The 18,677-nt window shown below is 33.7% G+C and overlaps 1 protein-coding gene across 1 annotated transcript in view; it reads right to left on the reverse strand.

Annotated features, from left to right (window-relative positions):
- The window catches only part of LOC114327420 (dynein axonemal heavy chain 2), a 221,610-nt gene that overhangs the window by 161,736 nt on the left and 41,197 nt on the right, over window positions 1-18,677 (reverse strand). Inside the window, exons 11-13 of the mRNA XM_050642537.1 lie at window positions 15,579-15,793; window positions 11,976-12,276; window positions 1,560-2,163 (exon numbers count right to left, since the gene is read on the reverse strand). Coding sequence (XP_050498494.1) covers window positions 1,560-2,163; window positions 11,976-12,276; window positions 15,579-15,793 — 1,120 coding nt within the window. The remainder of the gene's footprint in view (window positions 1-1,559; window positions 2,164-11,975; window positions 12,277-15,578; window positions 15,794-18,677) is intronic.

Consider the following 18,677-nt stretch of genomic DNA (forward strand, 5'->3'; position numbering starts at 1 on the left):
CGCACAAAAACTACAAAATATAATAAATGCAGTAGTTCGTCATAGCGAAATGTTTGGTTTACACTTAAACGTTTCCAAAACTAAAGTTTTAGTATTCTCAAAGACATCAATAAAAGTACATTTGTATTCCAAGGGACAAATAATAGAGCAGGTAACGTCCATAAAATATTTGGAGCAACTGTCAATAGCCAGTGTAATCCAAAAAAATAAATTCTAATAAGAATCGAACAAGCGAGGAAAACACTCATGAGCATAAAACTTAGATAGTTGGGCCATGTGCAGAGAATGATTCCATCTAGAATTCCCATAATGATACTATCTAGTGCTAGTGCATTGGCAGGGAAAAGGCGAAGAGGAAGACCGAGGTCACGATGGAGTAATGGGGTTAAAGAAGATATGAAAAGGCTTTACCTTAGGAACTGGATAAGAAAAGCGACTGACAAAAGGAGGTGGAAAAGAATACTGCATCAAGCTATGGGCCTACTAGGTACGCTCGTAGTGCTTACATATTATTATTATTATAAGTGGTAAGTATACAATTAAGTTTGTTCTAGCATCAGTTTCAAACGGTTTGAAACCATCAGCGAATAGTGGACCAGCGCGAGTAGAGGGGTTAGCACTGGTGACTGTATTATGTTTTCTCGCTGACCAACTGTATGCTGACGGTTTCTGACTAGTTTAACTGTTTGCTAGAACAAACCTATTATAAATTAATTATGTTTTTAGGTTTAGTACTACAAACTGTAAAAGCGCGTGATACACACGCAATCTTTAAGTACGCGGGTTTAAAGATCGCGGACTTACTCGGCTCGCCGTCGGTGATACACGGCTGACTTAAAGTACGCGGTTTTAAAGATCGCGGTCGCCATCGGTAGCAAAAAATTTAGAAACTGTCCTCGTGGTTAAATTTTTTATTTTCTGTGTACCTAATTTTTTCTGAAATCTTATGTTTTTTAGTAAAGTTTGATTATTTTTTGATCAGGTTTTGTTAAATAGAAGAATAATTTGATTTTTTATAAGTGTGGTAAGCTGTCAAAATCGTGATGGCATAGCACTTGTTTTTGATCTATTTTAATTTAATACAAGGTAGGCATAAACAAACAAAATATCATAGATAAGATGGTAATATTTTCATCAGGAGGATAAAACAGCCTATAAATAATTAGGTTTACTCAAAAACAAATAATCAAAATAATTTAGTATAGCTTAAAATAGTGTTTTACGGTTTTCTCAAAACTTATAAAATGTATCTTGTCTCCTTTCAACAATAAACGATTGAATTATTTCTAGGCAATTTGCTTAATTAGTGAAAATATAAGTGTAACTTTAAACGCAATATCATGATGGCTCGAGGCTCGTGGCTCGTAGCAGTGATACACGTACGGGTTACGAGTAAGATTTCAAACTTGTTGGATCGACGGCGTACTTACTCGGCGGACTTAAAGTACGCGTACTTGCGGTGATACACGCGCGAAAAAGGTCGCGAGCCGTAAGTTCGCGTACTTACTCGCGTGTGTATCACCCCTTTAAACTGTAAAACAACTGTTCAATTTACTTACCTTTATCTAACAACACTTGTAACTCTTGACATTTGGGATCTTGCGCAATAATCTCGCTGTAGGGTTTAAAAGCAGTTTCGGCGATGTGGAACTTGTCATTGAGTCTGGGTAAAGTTGTCAAAGCTTCGACTAAACTTTTGTGGATGTTTGCTATGACGTGCGCAACTTCAGACAGCGTCGGTTGAAACTTGATTCTATTATCTATCAGATTAGCTTGAAGTTTTATCAAAGGATTGGGCTCTGTCGTGCCATCTCCATGTAATGCTTCGTACATTAGCTCGAGGGAATTTTTGCAACATATTTTTAATGCTTCTTCCATCAACGTGTCAAAATTATTTATGTATTTTATCCATTGGTTGCCCATTGTGCCCATGTGAAACTCAAATCCTTCAAAAACGAAAATAAGAAACTGAATGATTTCCTGATAGTAATCTACAAGTTTCGAAACGACATTTTCTATGCTGTCAGTTAATTCTTCTATCAACTCGTCTTTGTCGAATGCGTAATTTGGTTTTAGACAGATCAGAGGGCTGTCACATATCTTCTCGCAAATGGCCACTATTTTCAAATTGCAGCTTTTGTAATCGTCAACAAATGCTTGTAACTGAAAGAAAGTCAGCTATTATTTATTGTTGGAATAAACCACAATTTTAAGGCTAAGGGTGGTTAAGTTGGGGACTCTTGGAGGCGAATGAATTAGTTTGACAATTCCAGTTCATATAAAAACTTTGAGAAATGCCAAATGTTGCTACTAAGTTATTATTTCTAGAACTAAGTTCTGCCAACAAATCCTCCAGATCCCTTCTGATCTCCCTTTTGGTGCTCCTGACAAATCCCTTCCAGATCTGGTCCTCCTGACAGATCCCTTCCAAAACAGAGAGATTGGCTGGATCCGATTCTGTTTGATATATGTATGGAATATGTTATAAGAAAAATGACCATAAACCCAAAAAAAATGTTGTTTAATTAGTCTCAGCAGATTGTGTTGCACGCAGACGATGTTAAATCGATGGGACGAACCGCAAGATACATTATAGAACTTTATGTGGAGCTTGAAGAAAATGCGACAGAAATAGGGCTAGCCGTCAATGTAGATAAAACTAATAGACCAGTAAGGATCTGTTTTTAGGTGGATGTGAGCGGTGGCATTCAGATTTTTATGGATGAAGTTAGGTGACAACTTCGTTAATAATAATTGATTTATGCCCCTTCTCAAATATGCCCGGAACATTAATAAAAAAAAAATAAAATATTTAAAAATTTCAAAAAATTTCGTTTTTTTTTGCTTATAACTTTAAGACGATTCATTTTGGGACAAAGTCGTATGGGAATAAAACAAAGATAATTAAATTTTCTATCAGATGCGATTAGCTAAAAATGTCTTAATTTATCACCCTTGCTGCAAAATAGCAATAAATATAAAATAAGGGGGCAAAACAAGCCTGTCCTTATTCGATGATTTTCCATCACTTAGGTTACACTTGGAACCTTCCTAATTCGCTTAGAAAATTTTGTAATGTGCTAAAACCGTACACCAAATTTCATTGAAATTTACTTACTAGATTTTGAATAATAATTTTGCAATCTAAACATTTTTTAAAAAATTAAATTTTTTTAAACTCTTGCACAACAAAAACTAGAACATACAAAGATTTGTCAATTTTTTACAAATAAAGAAGCACTCCACCTATCTAATGCACTTTACATAATTGAAATCGGATTATTTAAGCAGCCTCGGTAATGTTTTAAATTTATAAACAATTTTTTGGTTTATAAACAAATTAGTGCTGTGGCCAAGAGGGGGTGCTACGGGCTCCTTTATTTAGATGGACTTACCCAAGATTTTTATGTATTTTTTGACCCGTAGAACACGATTCTTTTGGGTAATAGTTGATCCGGATTTCGATAAGATTGTTATAAACAAAAAACTTGAGGAATTACATAACATCGATTTTTCGCAAAATAAAACATTTTTTTGTATTTCTTGGGTAATTCTAAGCAAAAAATGTTCTTACAAGTTTTTTCGTAGGATGCATAGTTTTCGAGATAAACGCAGTGGACCTTTCAAAAAATCGAAAAATTGCAATTTTTAAACGCGAATAGCTTTTGATTAAAAAATAAAATAGCAATTCTGCTAACAGCATTTGAAAGTTTAAGTCAAATTGTACCGGTTTTAATTATTTGCATTGCTAAAAATTAATTTTTTTATTATTAAACAAAGCTATTTGTTAATAAGCCAAAAAATTGTTTATAAGTTTAAAACATTGCTGAGGCCCCTTAAATAATCCGATTTTAATTCTGTAAAGTGTATTAGATAGGTAGAGCACCTCTTTATATGTAAAAAAATTAGCCAACTTTTAAATGGTCTACTTTTTGTTCAGAAAGATTTTAAAAAATTTGAACTTTTTTAAAAACATTTAGATTGCAAAGGACCAGGCAACACTCCTTATGGAAAAGTGGTCCCGGTCAAATTTGATGAAAGTTTGGTCAATGATACTTCTTGATGTGTAGATTAAAAAAGTCCATGGCACCTGGGTCTGAATAACTACTACTCTCGAGTTACAGCCTTCTGAAGTTATTGGATTCGGGTGCTCTGTTTACGTTAAGTGCACTAATTCACGGTCAAGTGAACGAAAATATTTATTATTAGAAGAAGAGAAATTCATGTTCTTCATACATACTTGCGTGTTTTATATGAATTTGTGGTCAAAAATAGTTGGATCGTATTTTAGTCTTCAGAAAACCTCCGAAAAGTCTTCAGAAAACTAGAGAAGTGCGGTATAAAATGTGCTGCTAGATCGATATAAGTATTATCATGTTTTCATGAATGCTTCTCAGTTATGCAATACCAGCAAAACTGCAGTTCGGCTTTATCTTTAGAAAACTACTGAACAGTGGCGGATCTAGGGGATATAGGGGTAATTCCACCGATAACATGTTCCAGAATTAATGAAATAACTTTATTTAACGAAAATGAACGAGATGGAGCCATCAAAACACATTTATAACCAAAGAGCGGATAGTGTGACGAAAAGACGTAAGCCCAGAGCACGGGCGCCCATATAAAAATTTTTAGGGGGGTGGCAAACGTGAAGATGTTGCACATTATATTTTGTATACTTTGAATAACCAGATATAATTCAAAGCACCCGAAAAGCCAGGGGGGTCACGGCCCTCCCTGCCCATGAGTATGGGCGCCCATGGCCCAGAGTACGATTTAAGGACCAGAGAAAATGAGTTACGGGTGTTAAGAGTACGAAATTGGAAAACCAAGGCGGAGGATAGAATGGAATGGAAGCTGATTCTCGAACAGACCGAGGTCCACCAGGGGTTCTACAGCCAATGATGATGAGCTTTTTAATACAAAATGTTATGGAGAATAATTTTGTAGGGTTATTTTTTAACAACTATAATATTCATACTTAGGTATAATCATATAGAAGAAATGGTCAATGTAGAAGGCTTCATAATCATGATTTTGCTAACTTTCCTGTTTTCGACTTAGACTACCTAAAAGACCTTACGATTGGGATATATCAAATTAAATTGGCACCATCTTACATACAAGATAAAATAATAAGAGAAAATGACGAAAAGTTTCAAATTGATGAGAATATGGATGAACCGGGATTCATAAGAGTTCGAATATTTTCTAGGTTTCGGCAAGCTACAAAACACCAAGTATTCATTTCCTATACAGTTGATGAAGATAATGATGAAGATGAGCCTGTAGAAGAACCGAATAACGGGTACTACTGTACCTGTCAATCTGGTACAAGAACTGTAGGTACTTGTGCTCATTTCACCAGTGTGTTATGGTTTTTAGGCTTTGCAAGACATCAACCCAATGTTAAGTATCCTGATAGGTCGTTAGTTAACACGACGTATGATGCATCTAAGCGAAATCAGCAAAAGTTAACTTACGAATAGTCGAAGATGATTTAAACCCGATTTTTCCATAGACAATTGTAATTAATATTTAGCATTTACAAACTACCATTTACTTTGTTTTTTTGTATTGAAATCAAGTCTATGTTCTCTACCTGTCTTATATCTGATATGCGGCACAAGTTTCATGTCAACTAATGTATTTTTTTATGTTTCAACAATTTTTTTCTTTAATTATTCTGGAACATGTTACGAGTGGAATTACCCCCATTCCCCCTAGATCCACCACTGTTCAGTAGTTTTGTAAAGATAAGGCGGAACTGTAGTTTTGCTGGTATTCCATAACTGAGAAGCATTCATAAAAACATGATAATGCTTATATCGATCTAGCAGCACCTTTTATACCGCACTTCTTTAGTTTTCTGAAGACTTTTCGGAGGTTTCCTGAAGACTAAAATACGATCCAACTATTTTTGACTACGAATTCATATACAACACGCAAGTATGTATGAAGAACATGAGTTTCTCTTCTTCTAATAATAAATATTTTCGTTAACTTGACCGTGAATTAGTGCACTTAACGTAAACCGAGCACTCGAATCCAATAACTTCAGAAGGCTGTAACTCGAGAATAGTAGTTATTCAGACCAAGGTGCCATGGACTTTTTTAATCTACACATCAAGAAGTATCATTGACCAAACTTTCATCAAATTTGACCGGGACCACTTTTCCATAAGGAGTGTTGCCTGGTCCTTTATTATGCAAAATCTATTAGGTCGATTTTAATGAAATTTGGTACACAGATTAAGTCTATTACAAAAACTTTTCTAAGCGAATTACTAAGGTCCTAAGTGCCACCAAAGTGGTTAAGAAACATTGAATACCAACAGGCGTATTTTGCCCCCTTATTTTGTATTTATTGCTATATTGCAGAAACGGTAATACCTTAAGACATTTTTGACCAGTCGTATATCATACAAAATTCAATTATCTTTATTTTATTTCTTGACGACTTTGTTCCAAAACGAATCGTTTTAAAGTTACAAGCAAAGAAAGCAGAAAAAAATCGACCTTTTTCGAAATTTTCAAATATTTTAATTTTTTTATTAATGTTCCGGGCATATTTGAGAAGGAGCATAAGTCAATTATTATTACTGGGTGTCACCTAACTTTATATGCAAAAATCCGAATGCCACCTCTCACATCAAAAAATAGACGTTTTTTCACAGATCCTTACTGGTCTATAAATACATGGCCGCATATGAAATGCCTCCCGAAAAAGGTTTTCTTACCTGTCGCTAAAATGGTCACATACGAATTGCCTCCCAAGCTTTAAATAAATTACTTACATGCTTCTAATCTTTATGTGAACGTGAGACGTTGCCACATCTTCGTCTCTTTGTAAATTTTTGGCAAAATTGGTATTTTGTTATTTATTTTATTTTCAACCTTTATGTATTAAACATTATTGACACTTGGCGGTATTTATAAATTTCATCTAACTTATACATATGTAATTAGTTTTATAACCATTATAATATATTTTATAATAACCATTATTTTTTGTTATTAATAATTTAACAAAAAATACAAAAATGTAATAAGTATTTTATAGATTTATTAAAAATAACATCACAAAAAACTTATTTGGAAAATATTACAAAATGTGTATAGAAGTATAAAATTACAAAATATTTTTCCTAAATTTATATGATACTACTTTGACAAATTCTAATCTATTTATGTATTTTACATTCTCTTAATTCTAAAATTTTTTCATTTAGAAATTACTTTCATTTAGAAATTTATTTTTGCTGTACTTTCCGCAACAATTTTTTTGGTGTCGAAACAGAATTTATTTTAATGTAGGTATTTATTTGAAATTCTAAAATTATATCAATAAAATTATTAATGTTAGGATGAGGGCAGTAGAAAGAAGAAATATACCTGGAATGAAAACTTTTGCATGGGTTTGTGATTCTTTGTAAGGATGAAGAGTGTTCAGCCCAAACTTTATCCCTTTTTCACATCCCTGGGTTTTCACAAATGCTTTGCAGGTTTTTTTTAGTTCATGTCCACCGTTTTACTGTATCTTTGGCCAACATTTGAAAACCGAATGTAAAACCATCAATTGATAATAAAGGTTTGCCCTTTTGACTCACACTTATCGTTGATTCCATTATTTCGGATGTTATGACTTAAACACAATTTGATCTTGAAATCGACGAACTGACAAGCTTGAAATAGACAAATTGACTGATGCAGGAACTAATAAACTTTCACGTATTTATACAACATTTAGCCCATTAGCACAATTTACAAAAGATAATATAAAGAAACAAAAAGATTAAGGTAAAAGTACCTATTTATGGAATTATAAAATGGAATTATGTATAAATATGGAAGAGCTTAGAATCGGAATTGGAATTACCCAGAAAAGCTAGATATTAGATTGTCGGCTAACAACTTTCTTTTCTAAAAAGAAATATGTCGTACTGTGAAATATTTATGTGAAAAAAATTTTATGTACACTGCATGAAGATTTAGAAAAATCAAAATAGATAGATACTAATTCATGGATTCGACATCACTTGAGAAAGGCACTTTGCCGAAACAGCTGTAGTAATAACATAGTTGTAATACATTTTGTGGAAGTATAGAAAAACAAACGTTTTTCAGTGTTTTATTGTGAGATAGATACTACCTATTTAAATTATGATTTGGCAACATTGTGGCATTAAACAGAGATTAAATAGACAAAATATAAGCCTAAATGATTAACGAAACGGAGGCATTTCGATTGTACCTGGGAGGCATTTCATGTATGAAAATATTCACCTGAAAAAGTGGGAGGCATTTCGATAACGCCGAAATACATAATACATGTAAGGAAATATCGAAATTTTCAGAATTTGACAATAAACGACGCTAATATTGAAGTAGCAAAACAGGTCATATACCTGAGCGTACAGATAACTGAAGATGGCAGCAAGGAGGAGGAACTATGGAAACGGATATTGCTGGCTAATAAAGCATACTTATATCTGTCGCAGGTATTTGGATCCAAAAACATCCATAGGGAAGTAAAGTTCAAAGTATATAAAACTATCATACTACCAACATATGGTGTAGACATATGGATCATGCCAGAAAAGGCCTTATCAATACTTTTGAAAGACAGATATTAAGAAGTCTATTGGGGCCATCTGCGATAATGGTATGTAAAGAATAAGGCTCAACCAACAGGTAAGGCAGGTCATCTTATAAGAATAGATAATGACATAACACCACGTAGAACGCTTAGTGGAACTATGGTGGCATGTTGGTCAGTAGGAAGATCAAGAAGGAGGTGAGTAGACAAAGTGAGAACCGATAGGAGATATTGATGGTGGATAACTGGAGGAGAGCATCCAGGGACATAGATACTTGAAGGCGGATGCTGGGGGAGTCCAGGGCCAACTTGGGCTATAGCGCCATAGGGTAGAGAGAACAAATCCTCCTCTCACGTCCTCAAAGGTAATTTACTGCTTAGTCATTGGATTCATGGTATCTAGCAGACGAGAGGGGTAGAATATAAATCCTCAATTTCTGTAAATTGTTGTGGATGAAACGACATGTATTATATGTTATGTTGCAAATTGTCGAAATTTGCAATATAGCAAAATATCGCTATATAATATATTGCAAATTTATTAGTTGTTCTCTTCAAAAATTAAGTGAATAATAGATATTTATGATATAAGTGTTAAACATACAATTTTAAGGCACGCATGTGAAGGTTTGCAGAAAGTGCGAAGCGAATTCTGCAATTCACATGAGTGCCTTAAAAATGTACTTTTAACACTTATATCATAAATATTTTTTCTACAAACGTGTTAAAAATGCAATAATACAGTTTAAATTAAATTTTAAAGAAATTCATTTTTTTAAATTGCGCAAATTGTACTATTAAGAGCACACAGTAGCGATCAACAGGTAGCAAAAAACGCGGTCCAAGATTGCGAAAGTTCTGCGAACTTTCAAAAGTGAGGCAACAGTGCGTCGGTAATTCGACACTGACACTGACAGTGACGTTTATACTATCAAAAACGATAATTTTTATACACATACCCGTTGTCCTAGGTGAGCGACGGAAAACGACGCGACGCGATGCGATGCGATGCGACCAGTAATTCACGCGACGTGTGGCTTATGTAGCGTCGCATCGCGTCGCTTTCCATCACTCAAACCAGGACAAACGTGACGATGTCAATTATTCATTCCTATTCTTAAGTGTGGGGAAGTATACGGCAGTGTTACTAGAAAATTCATATTTTAAATACTTAGCTAAAAAATTCCATAAACGAAAAAGAAAGACAACAAATGTCATATATTTAGAACGAGTAAATTTGGAGAGTTTAATCATTTATATCCGAAATTAATGAAATAATCCACGTTGGTTTAAAGAGTATTGTGGCTTATTCACTTTCGATTAAATAATTGCAGCTGTTAAACTCAGTATTAATAACTGAGCTATCAATAACTATCAATAAGTAATTTTCAAAAACCAAATTCTATTGAGGAGAGGCTGTTACTGACTTTAAGGTATGTTAATGAAAAAACACTGGTACTATATAGTTATTATTAGTTTTTATTTATTTAATAAACTATTGCGTTATTGCGTAGCATAATTTGAATTGAAAAAAGCAATGGGGCGTCACACTGTGTCGTGTCTCGTCGCGAACAAATCAAGTTCGCACTTCGTCGCGTCTTGTCGTAGACTGATTAACCCGAAAACGTAGGCCATACACAAATACAACCATTACTTGATATTTTCGCGTCGCGTCGCGTCGTGTCGCGTTGTCGCGTTTGTCGTTCACCTAGGACAACGGGATAGGCGCGAAATGTTGCCAAGTCAGTGACGTTCGATTTCTTGTTACAAAAAAATCGATTTTTAGTAGTTCCAATGTGACACAAAATCTAGGCAGGGGATAAAAAAGTTTATTTGAAGAAAGTGTATTTTTTGCCTTTCTTAATGGCGGTACAGGCTCCTTTTTTCAATATTTTATTTAGTTATAGAGTAATTTCCACATACTAACATATTTCTGAAATTGGGCTCTGTACCGCCATTCTTTATTATATTACGAATATGTGTGCCAAATATCTCGACAAAATATTCAAAATTAGAGCCGCAATCTTGGAACGCGTTTGTTGCTACCTGTTGATCGCTACTGTTTGCTCTTAATATTAATGTTAATAAATGAAATATAAATATTTTGACGTTTGCTTTCAAAATTTGACATTTCACTTTTAACTGCAGTGCCTTAAAAATTTTAAAGCACCTAGTGCTTTAAAATGACATTTTAAGGCTCTTAAGGAGTGCTAAAAATTGCATATTTAACACGTTTGTAGAAAAAATATATAAATGATAAAAACAATAGTACATTGTGTACCTAGTAGGAAAAGCTTAACATTCCCGGACAATGTACAGATTGCCGTCGAGGTGCAAGCCTAGACAAGGCAATACAGAGTCCGGGAATGTGGCTTTTCCTACAAGGAATACATACTATTTTTCCGAAAATCGAACATTTAACTTATATTAAAATAAATATGTTAAAATTTTCAAATAGACATATTATTATTTTGACTCAAATATTCGTGATGCCACCAAATACAGGTTTTGTAATTATAGAAACAAAAATATTGAATTGTCAAATTTGATTTTTGGTGTTTTCTCCTGCTGTAAGGACAAAATATTTCCTTACAGTAAGGAAATAACATTTTCCACCTACCTCTAGCGAAAGTATACTTTTCCGGACCTGATTGTAGGGAGCAAAGTTGTACTTTTCCTCCCTAGGGAGGAAAAGTAAAAGTGACGTCATGGTATTTCATTCATGAAATATAACTTATTGACGCCCTGTACAATATCTATTTTCTATTACTTAAGTATCTATACATTTTAACGTTTATTTATAAAACACCCTGTATTTTGCAGAATGGTAAAAAACAGTAAATTTGTATTTTGATTTAACAATGTTTACATTAATAATTTGACTTATATTTGACAGTTGACAGTTATATTGTACCTACTTGTTAGTTTTAGTTCTATTAATAAATTTTGTTGGTTAGTTACATAAATAAATTAAGTAAAAATGAAAAAATTACTTGTACTTGAGGAAGGTGGAAAAACCATATGTATAACATGGGAGTAAAGTGCATTTTCCTCCCTTGAATGATTTCTCGGGAGGAATAAACTCGGGAATAAACTTCATTCTCGGGAGGAAAAGTAGCACTTTTCTCCCTTGCTATACAAATAGCTATTCCGTACAGTTATTTTTCGTTTCCAAGAAACGCAACGGCTAAGTATAAGTGGTATAAGGAAATATCGAACGTTTCTTTCAAAAATATTGTCAAAACTGTCAAAGTTCCTGACCGATTTTCGGAAAAGAAGATTTTTAACATATTTAAGCTAATTATTTTACATATTTGTGCGAATATTTAAAGCATTTTTATGCAACAAAGTCCCAACTTTAATAATAGATACTCACCTCTGCTGTTGTGTTACTGCATTCAGCAATATACTCGTCGCCTATATCAGTTCCCCAAGTAAGTTTACTTAATCCTGGCGATATTTTCTTTTCAACTGCAGATATGAGCGGTTTGAACAGAAGACGCTCATCGTCCGAGAACGATGAGATTATTTTGTTGTAATCAAGAACCACGTTCAAGACACATTCGTACATAAACTTAATAGTGTCTTTCTTCTGATACACCGATTTTACGTACATAGGGATCTCGTATTGCAGCATTTCCCAGTAGGTGGCTTCGTGAAAGATTTCCAGAAGGGACCTACAAAAATTCATACCTTAAAAAGTAAAGCATTGCTAAATCAGTTGATCAAAGAACAGTAACTACGGACAACCTAGAAGACCTACAAGTCCTTATGAACAAAATTACGTATTACAGTCAACAATATGGGCTCAATATAAACTTAAACAAGACAAAGCTTATGATCATTAACAATAAAAAGATAACAGAAGGTCAACTCTACGTAAACCAAACCCCTAATAGACCGGACTGTATCGTCGCCCCCGCTAGCAAAATTATTCTGATTCGAATTTTTTGCACAAACTAACTCAAAAAGAGGTCCTTATAACATATGCACAGGGTGGATATATTGTTAAAACAATTTTTTTTACACAAATTCACAAAAATAATTTTTTCATTTCGAACAGTTTTTTTAGATAATTTGGGTCATTCTGAACAAAAAAGGTCTCTGGTCATTTTTTTCTAAAATTAATTGTTGTCGAGTTATATGCGATTAAAAATTTGAAAAATGCGAAAATGGGCATTTTCAAGGCTTAATAACTCGATTAAAAATTATTATTATGAAATTCAAAAAGTGACCAAATCAAGTCTCAAACCCCTTCTTCAAGGTCCTGAGGAGATTTTTGTCATTATTTTATTACAAAGCTGTTATTTTTAATTATTAACAATTAGCTCTATAGTCCAGGATGTATCGTCGCCCCCGTTAGTGAAATTATTCCGATTCGATTTTTTTGCACAAACTTACTCAAAAAGAGATCCTTATACCATATCCACAGGGTAACGGGCGGTGCCGTGGTCGAAAAATTGTTTAAACAATTTTTTTTAACAAATTCACAAAAATAATTTTTTCACTTTGAACAAAATTTTTTTGATAATTTGTTGTCGAGTTATATGCGATTTAAAATTTGGAAAATGCGAAAATGGCCATATAACTCGACAACAATCAATTTTAGAGAAAAATCACAAGAGACCTTTTTTGATCAAAATAAACCAAATTATGTAAAAAAAATCGTTCGCAATGAGAAAATTATTTTTGTAAATTTGTTTAAAAAAATTGTTTAAACAATTTTTCCACCACGGCACCGCCCGGCCCCCTATGGATGTGTTATAAAGACTTCTTTTTGAGTAAGTTTGTGCAAAAAAATCTAATCGAAATAGTTTCGCTACCGGGGGCGACGATACAGTTGGACTATAGCGCTAATTGATAATAATTAAAAATAGCACCTTTGTAATAAAATAATGACAAAAATATCCTCAGGACCTTGAAGAAGGGGCTTAAACTTGATTCGATCACTTTTTGAATTTCATAATAATAATTTTTAATCGAGTTATTAAGACTTGAAAATGGCTATTTTCGCATTTTTCAAATTTTTAATCACCTATAACTCGACAACAATCAATTTTAGAGAAAAATGAAAAAAAAATTGTTTGCTCAGAATGATCCAAATTATCTAAAAAAATATTGTTTGAAATGAAAAAATTATTTTTGTGAATTTGTTTAAAAAAAACAACTTTAAACAATTTTTCGACCACGGCACCGCCCGGCACCCTGTGGATATGTTATAAGGACCTCTTTTTGAGTAAGTTTGTGTAAAAAAAATCGAATCGGAATAGGTCGAATCGGAAAGAGTTACGCACTACAACTATCACGGCACTATAATAAATTAAGAATGGAGCGACAATCAAGAGATAAGAGCGCGCATCGGAAAAGCTAGGTCCACCTTCAACAGAATGGGACCTTCTTAAGAGCGACAACCTCTCTTTTGGTATTAAAGTAAAAATGTTGCGATACTACGTCTTCTCTGTCCTTTTTTATGGTGTTAAATCGTGGACTTTTAATGAAGATATGTGCAGAAAATTGGAAGCATTTGAGATGTGGTTATATCGGAGAATTCTTAAAATTCCGTGGACTGACCGAGTCCCAAATGAAGAGGTCCTCAGAAGATCCGAGAGGTACTGTCCACCATCAAATCTCGAAAGTTACAATACTTGGGACACATTATGCAAAATAAACACAGATATGCCCTCCTACAAGCCATCCTATAAGGAAAAATATTTGGAGAGCGAGATCCAGGAAGAAGAAGAATATCCTGGTCAAAGAACAGGCCTGGTCAAAGAACTTTTCCGGGCTGCTGCAGATAAGATAAAGATTGCCATGATGATCGCCAACATTCGTCGCGGATAGGCACATCAAAAAGAAGAAATAACAACAGTTCGAAAAATGTTCTCCAGTACGATAGCCAAAATGTTTAACGATTTTAAATTTAGACAAAGCGGGTATATACTGATCTATGATTCCGATATGTAACAAATCTGCTTCAGGGATGCGCTCCTGCCTACGCGAACCTTGTGGTTCATGAGACTAGGACATCATGCGAAGAAAAAGGATCATGAGACTAGGATCGTAGAATATACAAGGAATCGTCACGAAATAAAATAAAATACTTCCGGAAATTGAAAGACCAGCCACAGATATACCAGTCTTGAGTGAAACAAAAAATAAGGGCCAAAGAGAGGAAAATATAACAGAAAAAAGCAGAAGATGAAGAAGAAAGATTAACTTGTGACAACGTGTCCAGTTCTCTATGACAACCTGTCGAGTTACGGGGTATCCTGTCTCACTTTACAAGTCTTCTTCTTCTTGTTCTGCTTCCTTCTTGTATGTAGGCTTTAAAGCCTGTTTCTTCTTCAATATTAGCTTCTTAAATTGTTTAAATTATCGCACCATCTTTTTCTTGGTCTGCCAATACTTCTTCGTCTATTTGGTGACTTATCCCGTGCTATTCGTACTATCCTATCCTCTGCCATTCTACTAATGTGTTCGTTCCACTCCTGCTTCCGTTTTGTCATCCATCCATTTATGTCTTCTACATTGCATGCTCTTTTTATGTTTTCGCTTCTCTCCCTATCAAACAGACTTTTCCCTGAAATTCGTCGAAGTATTTTCATCTCTGTTGTTTCTAGTAGTCTCGTTTTAGATGTGTCAGGTCCTGTCTCCGCCATGTATGTCAATATAGGTCTAATTGCTGCTTTATAGATTCTTGGTGTTGTGTCTGGTGTTAGGTGTTTATTCTTCCAGATTGTGTCATTAAGAGATCCCGCCGCGCCGCTTTACTTGCTTTTAAGCTTTGTTGTCGTACTCCATTCTGTAACCATGACCTGTACGTACTGCTTCTATTATTCCGTCAATTTTCATGTTCTTCCAAATATTTTTCATGTGGTAAAATTCTGGTTCAAGATCGGGTGATATTTGTCTAAGATAATAAACAAACGTTTGTGCAGTTAAGTTCTGATATAATAAAAAATTACAAAGTAACCTTTACCTGTCTATGTTACACTCTAGAAGTCCAGGTCTAGCGACACTTTTTATCATTAGCGATCTGTTCAATCTTAAATTGACATCCTCTCCTATATTGTCCACCCATTTTCGGTATAAATTTAAAATAATATCAGCAATGGCGGCAATGAGTTTTTCGTATTGGCCAAAAACGTCTCTTGCTATGCTACAAGGCATCATCCATCCAGCACCTTCGAATAACTGAAAAACATCACTCTTTGTAGTGGTATTACATAATAGTTATTTATGTACCAAGTCAGTAAAGTGACTCTTTATCGAACGAGTCTGATATTATGAGCCGAGGGAGCGTAGCGAGCAAGGCGAATAACAGACGAGTTCGATAAAGAGTCTTTACTGACGTGGTGCATACAAAATTTTATCGCCAATCGTAAAAAACACTAGCACTTACTTAACATATACCTACTTAATTATATCTTTTTAATGAAAAAAGGGTGTGTGTACTTAGTCCTTATAATAGTTAAGTATGTCAATAACCATTAACAAAAAAGTTTTCCTTACGTGGGATTCGAACCAAGTACTGACACGTCCGTAGCTAGATACACATACCGCTAGCCTACGCAACCACTTGCTAGACACAGCCGATATTACGTATAAAAAGAATAAATAGGCAAGTAAAAAATGTAAAAAAATAATTGACATAAAATGAAAAGACATTATGCATAAATCATGGTAGATTCAACGATATGAAAAAGAACTTTACGTACAATATAATATGTAATAGTAATTTCATTTTTGTTGAATTAACTTCATCATTAAAAATAATCGTTATCAGGTGCATTTAATAAGAAATTTAGCACTTCTTCTTGCGGCAGGGTTTTTGATTTTTTGGGAATGTAATTCCTTCATTTTTGATAATTGATGGATTCGACCGTTACTTGATGGAAGTTCATTTTATCTCACAATAAAACACTGAAAAACGTTGGTTTTTCTATACTATAGAAAAACCAACGTTTTTCAGTGTTTTATTGTGAGATCCTTCATTTTTGTTTAAAAAAAGCTGTCAGTTTTTTATAATTGCTTATATCTATGTCTTTATTTCTGGTCAAAGTTGCCTTTAACATTGAATAATAGGACCACATAGGCGATGGAGAATATTCTTTAGGCAATTCAGAGAAATATGCTAGTAAAACACTTTCACTATAATTTGTAATACAATTTTTTTCACGCCATGCTTCAAATATGTCATATTGCCTATTGTATTTTTCGATAGATTTTGCTGGGAGAAGCTCTGAAACTGCCTCTAACGATTTCTTGCGTATTTTAGGTGGCGTACATAACATGTAATTTCTTCCATTTCCAAAGCAGCACTACTGTACTATAATTTGATATTCGTTTTAACACTTTTAGTACAATAAATACAATTTTCAATTTAAATTTTTTAAATATGACAATGATGACAGGTGACTTCTGCATGCCGCTTTCGATTTTTAATCGATAGCTAGTTATCAATATTGAATAATTACTAAATCGGTAAAATTTTGATTAATTTTATATGAATATAATTGCAAAATACTACAGAATATTACTTTTTGGCATAAATTGAATTAATAATAACGTAAATTGTGTACAATATTTTCAATAATTAAAGTAAATAAATTTTAAGTTCACTCAAATAAATAATCGATTACTGCCATCGACCACTTACATTCAATCTCGGTTAATTTGATTAATCGCGGCAGGTAAAGTAAAATTCTTCTTTCAGTACAATAAAGTGTTACTTTACTGCCGCAAATGGCGTCAAATGAGTACAATAATGAATGACTTTAGTGACGGTTGGCGATAAAAGCTATTATACCATACGTTTAGTTTTCGATTAGATAGGCGACCAAAAAAATCGGCAACATTGCTTAAGAGAATGAGTTGCATTGCCACTGTAGAATCGATGAATGACTGAATAAATTGGAGCGACTCGGGTGTGGAAAGCGAGGAAGCAGTGTTGCCATGTATTGGGTGTACTTCTATATCTAATTTAAAATTAAACACATGGTATTAACAACTGTACAGGCATTTTCATGACTTGAAAATATAAAATATAGAAAAAATAAAAATTGGGAGATATATAAAATATTTCTCAAAATAGGTTTCAAGAAGCGATTAGGCCTGGATCCCGCGTACCAAAAAAAAGTTGATCAAAAGCTGAAAATTTGTCAATAGCTTAACTATTGACAAATATTGACATATTTGTGTCTAGTCGGACAAACTTTGATATATGGGAACACTGGAACAGGGCAAGTTTTAATTGTGGAACGTGTCATCCTGACAAGTTTATGATTGTGAAAACTAGCAGGTTGTTTTTAAATTTATTCAATAGCAAACTTTATATAATATATGAAAAAATGATTTTGTAATTAATGGTATACAGCGAGTTACAGGAAATTCTTCCTTGTGGATTTTGAAAAAATGTTTGTCTGACAAATATGTTGGGCATTTTAATAAGTCCGACACATAGAACATGTCAAATGACAGGAATTATATTGGTGGTAAATAGCAGTCTGATTTTTGCATGAGAGTTTAATGAAGGGGTAACAAATCAATTGGATGTTCTGTCCGACAAAATACATGGGACGTTCTCGTAATCTGACTTTCCGAATTTTTAAACTGTTCCACAATTAAAACTTCCCCTGTTCCAGTGTTCCCGTACATTAAAGTTTGTCCGACTAGACACCGTTAAGCTATTAACAAATTTTCAGCTTGATATTAATAAACTTTTTTTGGTACGCGGGATCTAGGCCTAGATGGAAAAAATACTTTGAAGTTTACAATGGTCACCAAAATAATAAACGATAAAGTGGTTCAAGTACTTCAAAAATAAAGTAAGAAATAGTATATTAAGTATGGAGAACGGTAAGGGTTTTATACCGATCGAAGACAATTGTTTGGAGGAGGAGCGGAGCGACGACTCCCATTATTGTCTGAGATCGGTTACCCTTAACGTTCGACATGCTTATAACGTTTTTTGCACGATTGATACCATTATAAATTATAAAATTAAACATTTTCGTCATATTGACTAGATTCATCCATTTTGACAAGATAGATACTTTAATAATAATAATAATAATAA

Source organism: Diabrotica virgifera, chromosome 2 (assembly GCF_917563875.1).
Source record: "Diabrotica virgifera virgifera chromosome 2, PGI_DIABVI_V3a".
NCBI lineage: Eukaryota > Metazoa > Arthropoda > Insecta > Coleoptera > Chrysomelidae > Diabrotica > Diabrotica virgifera.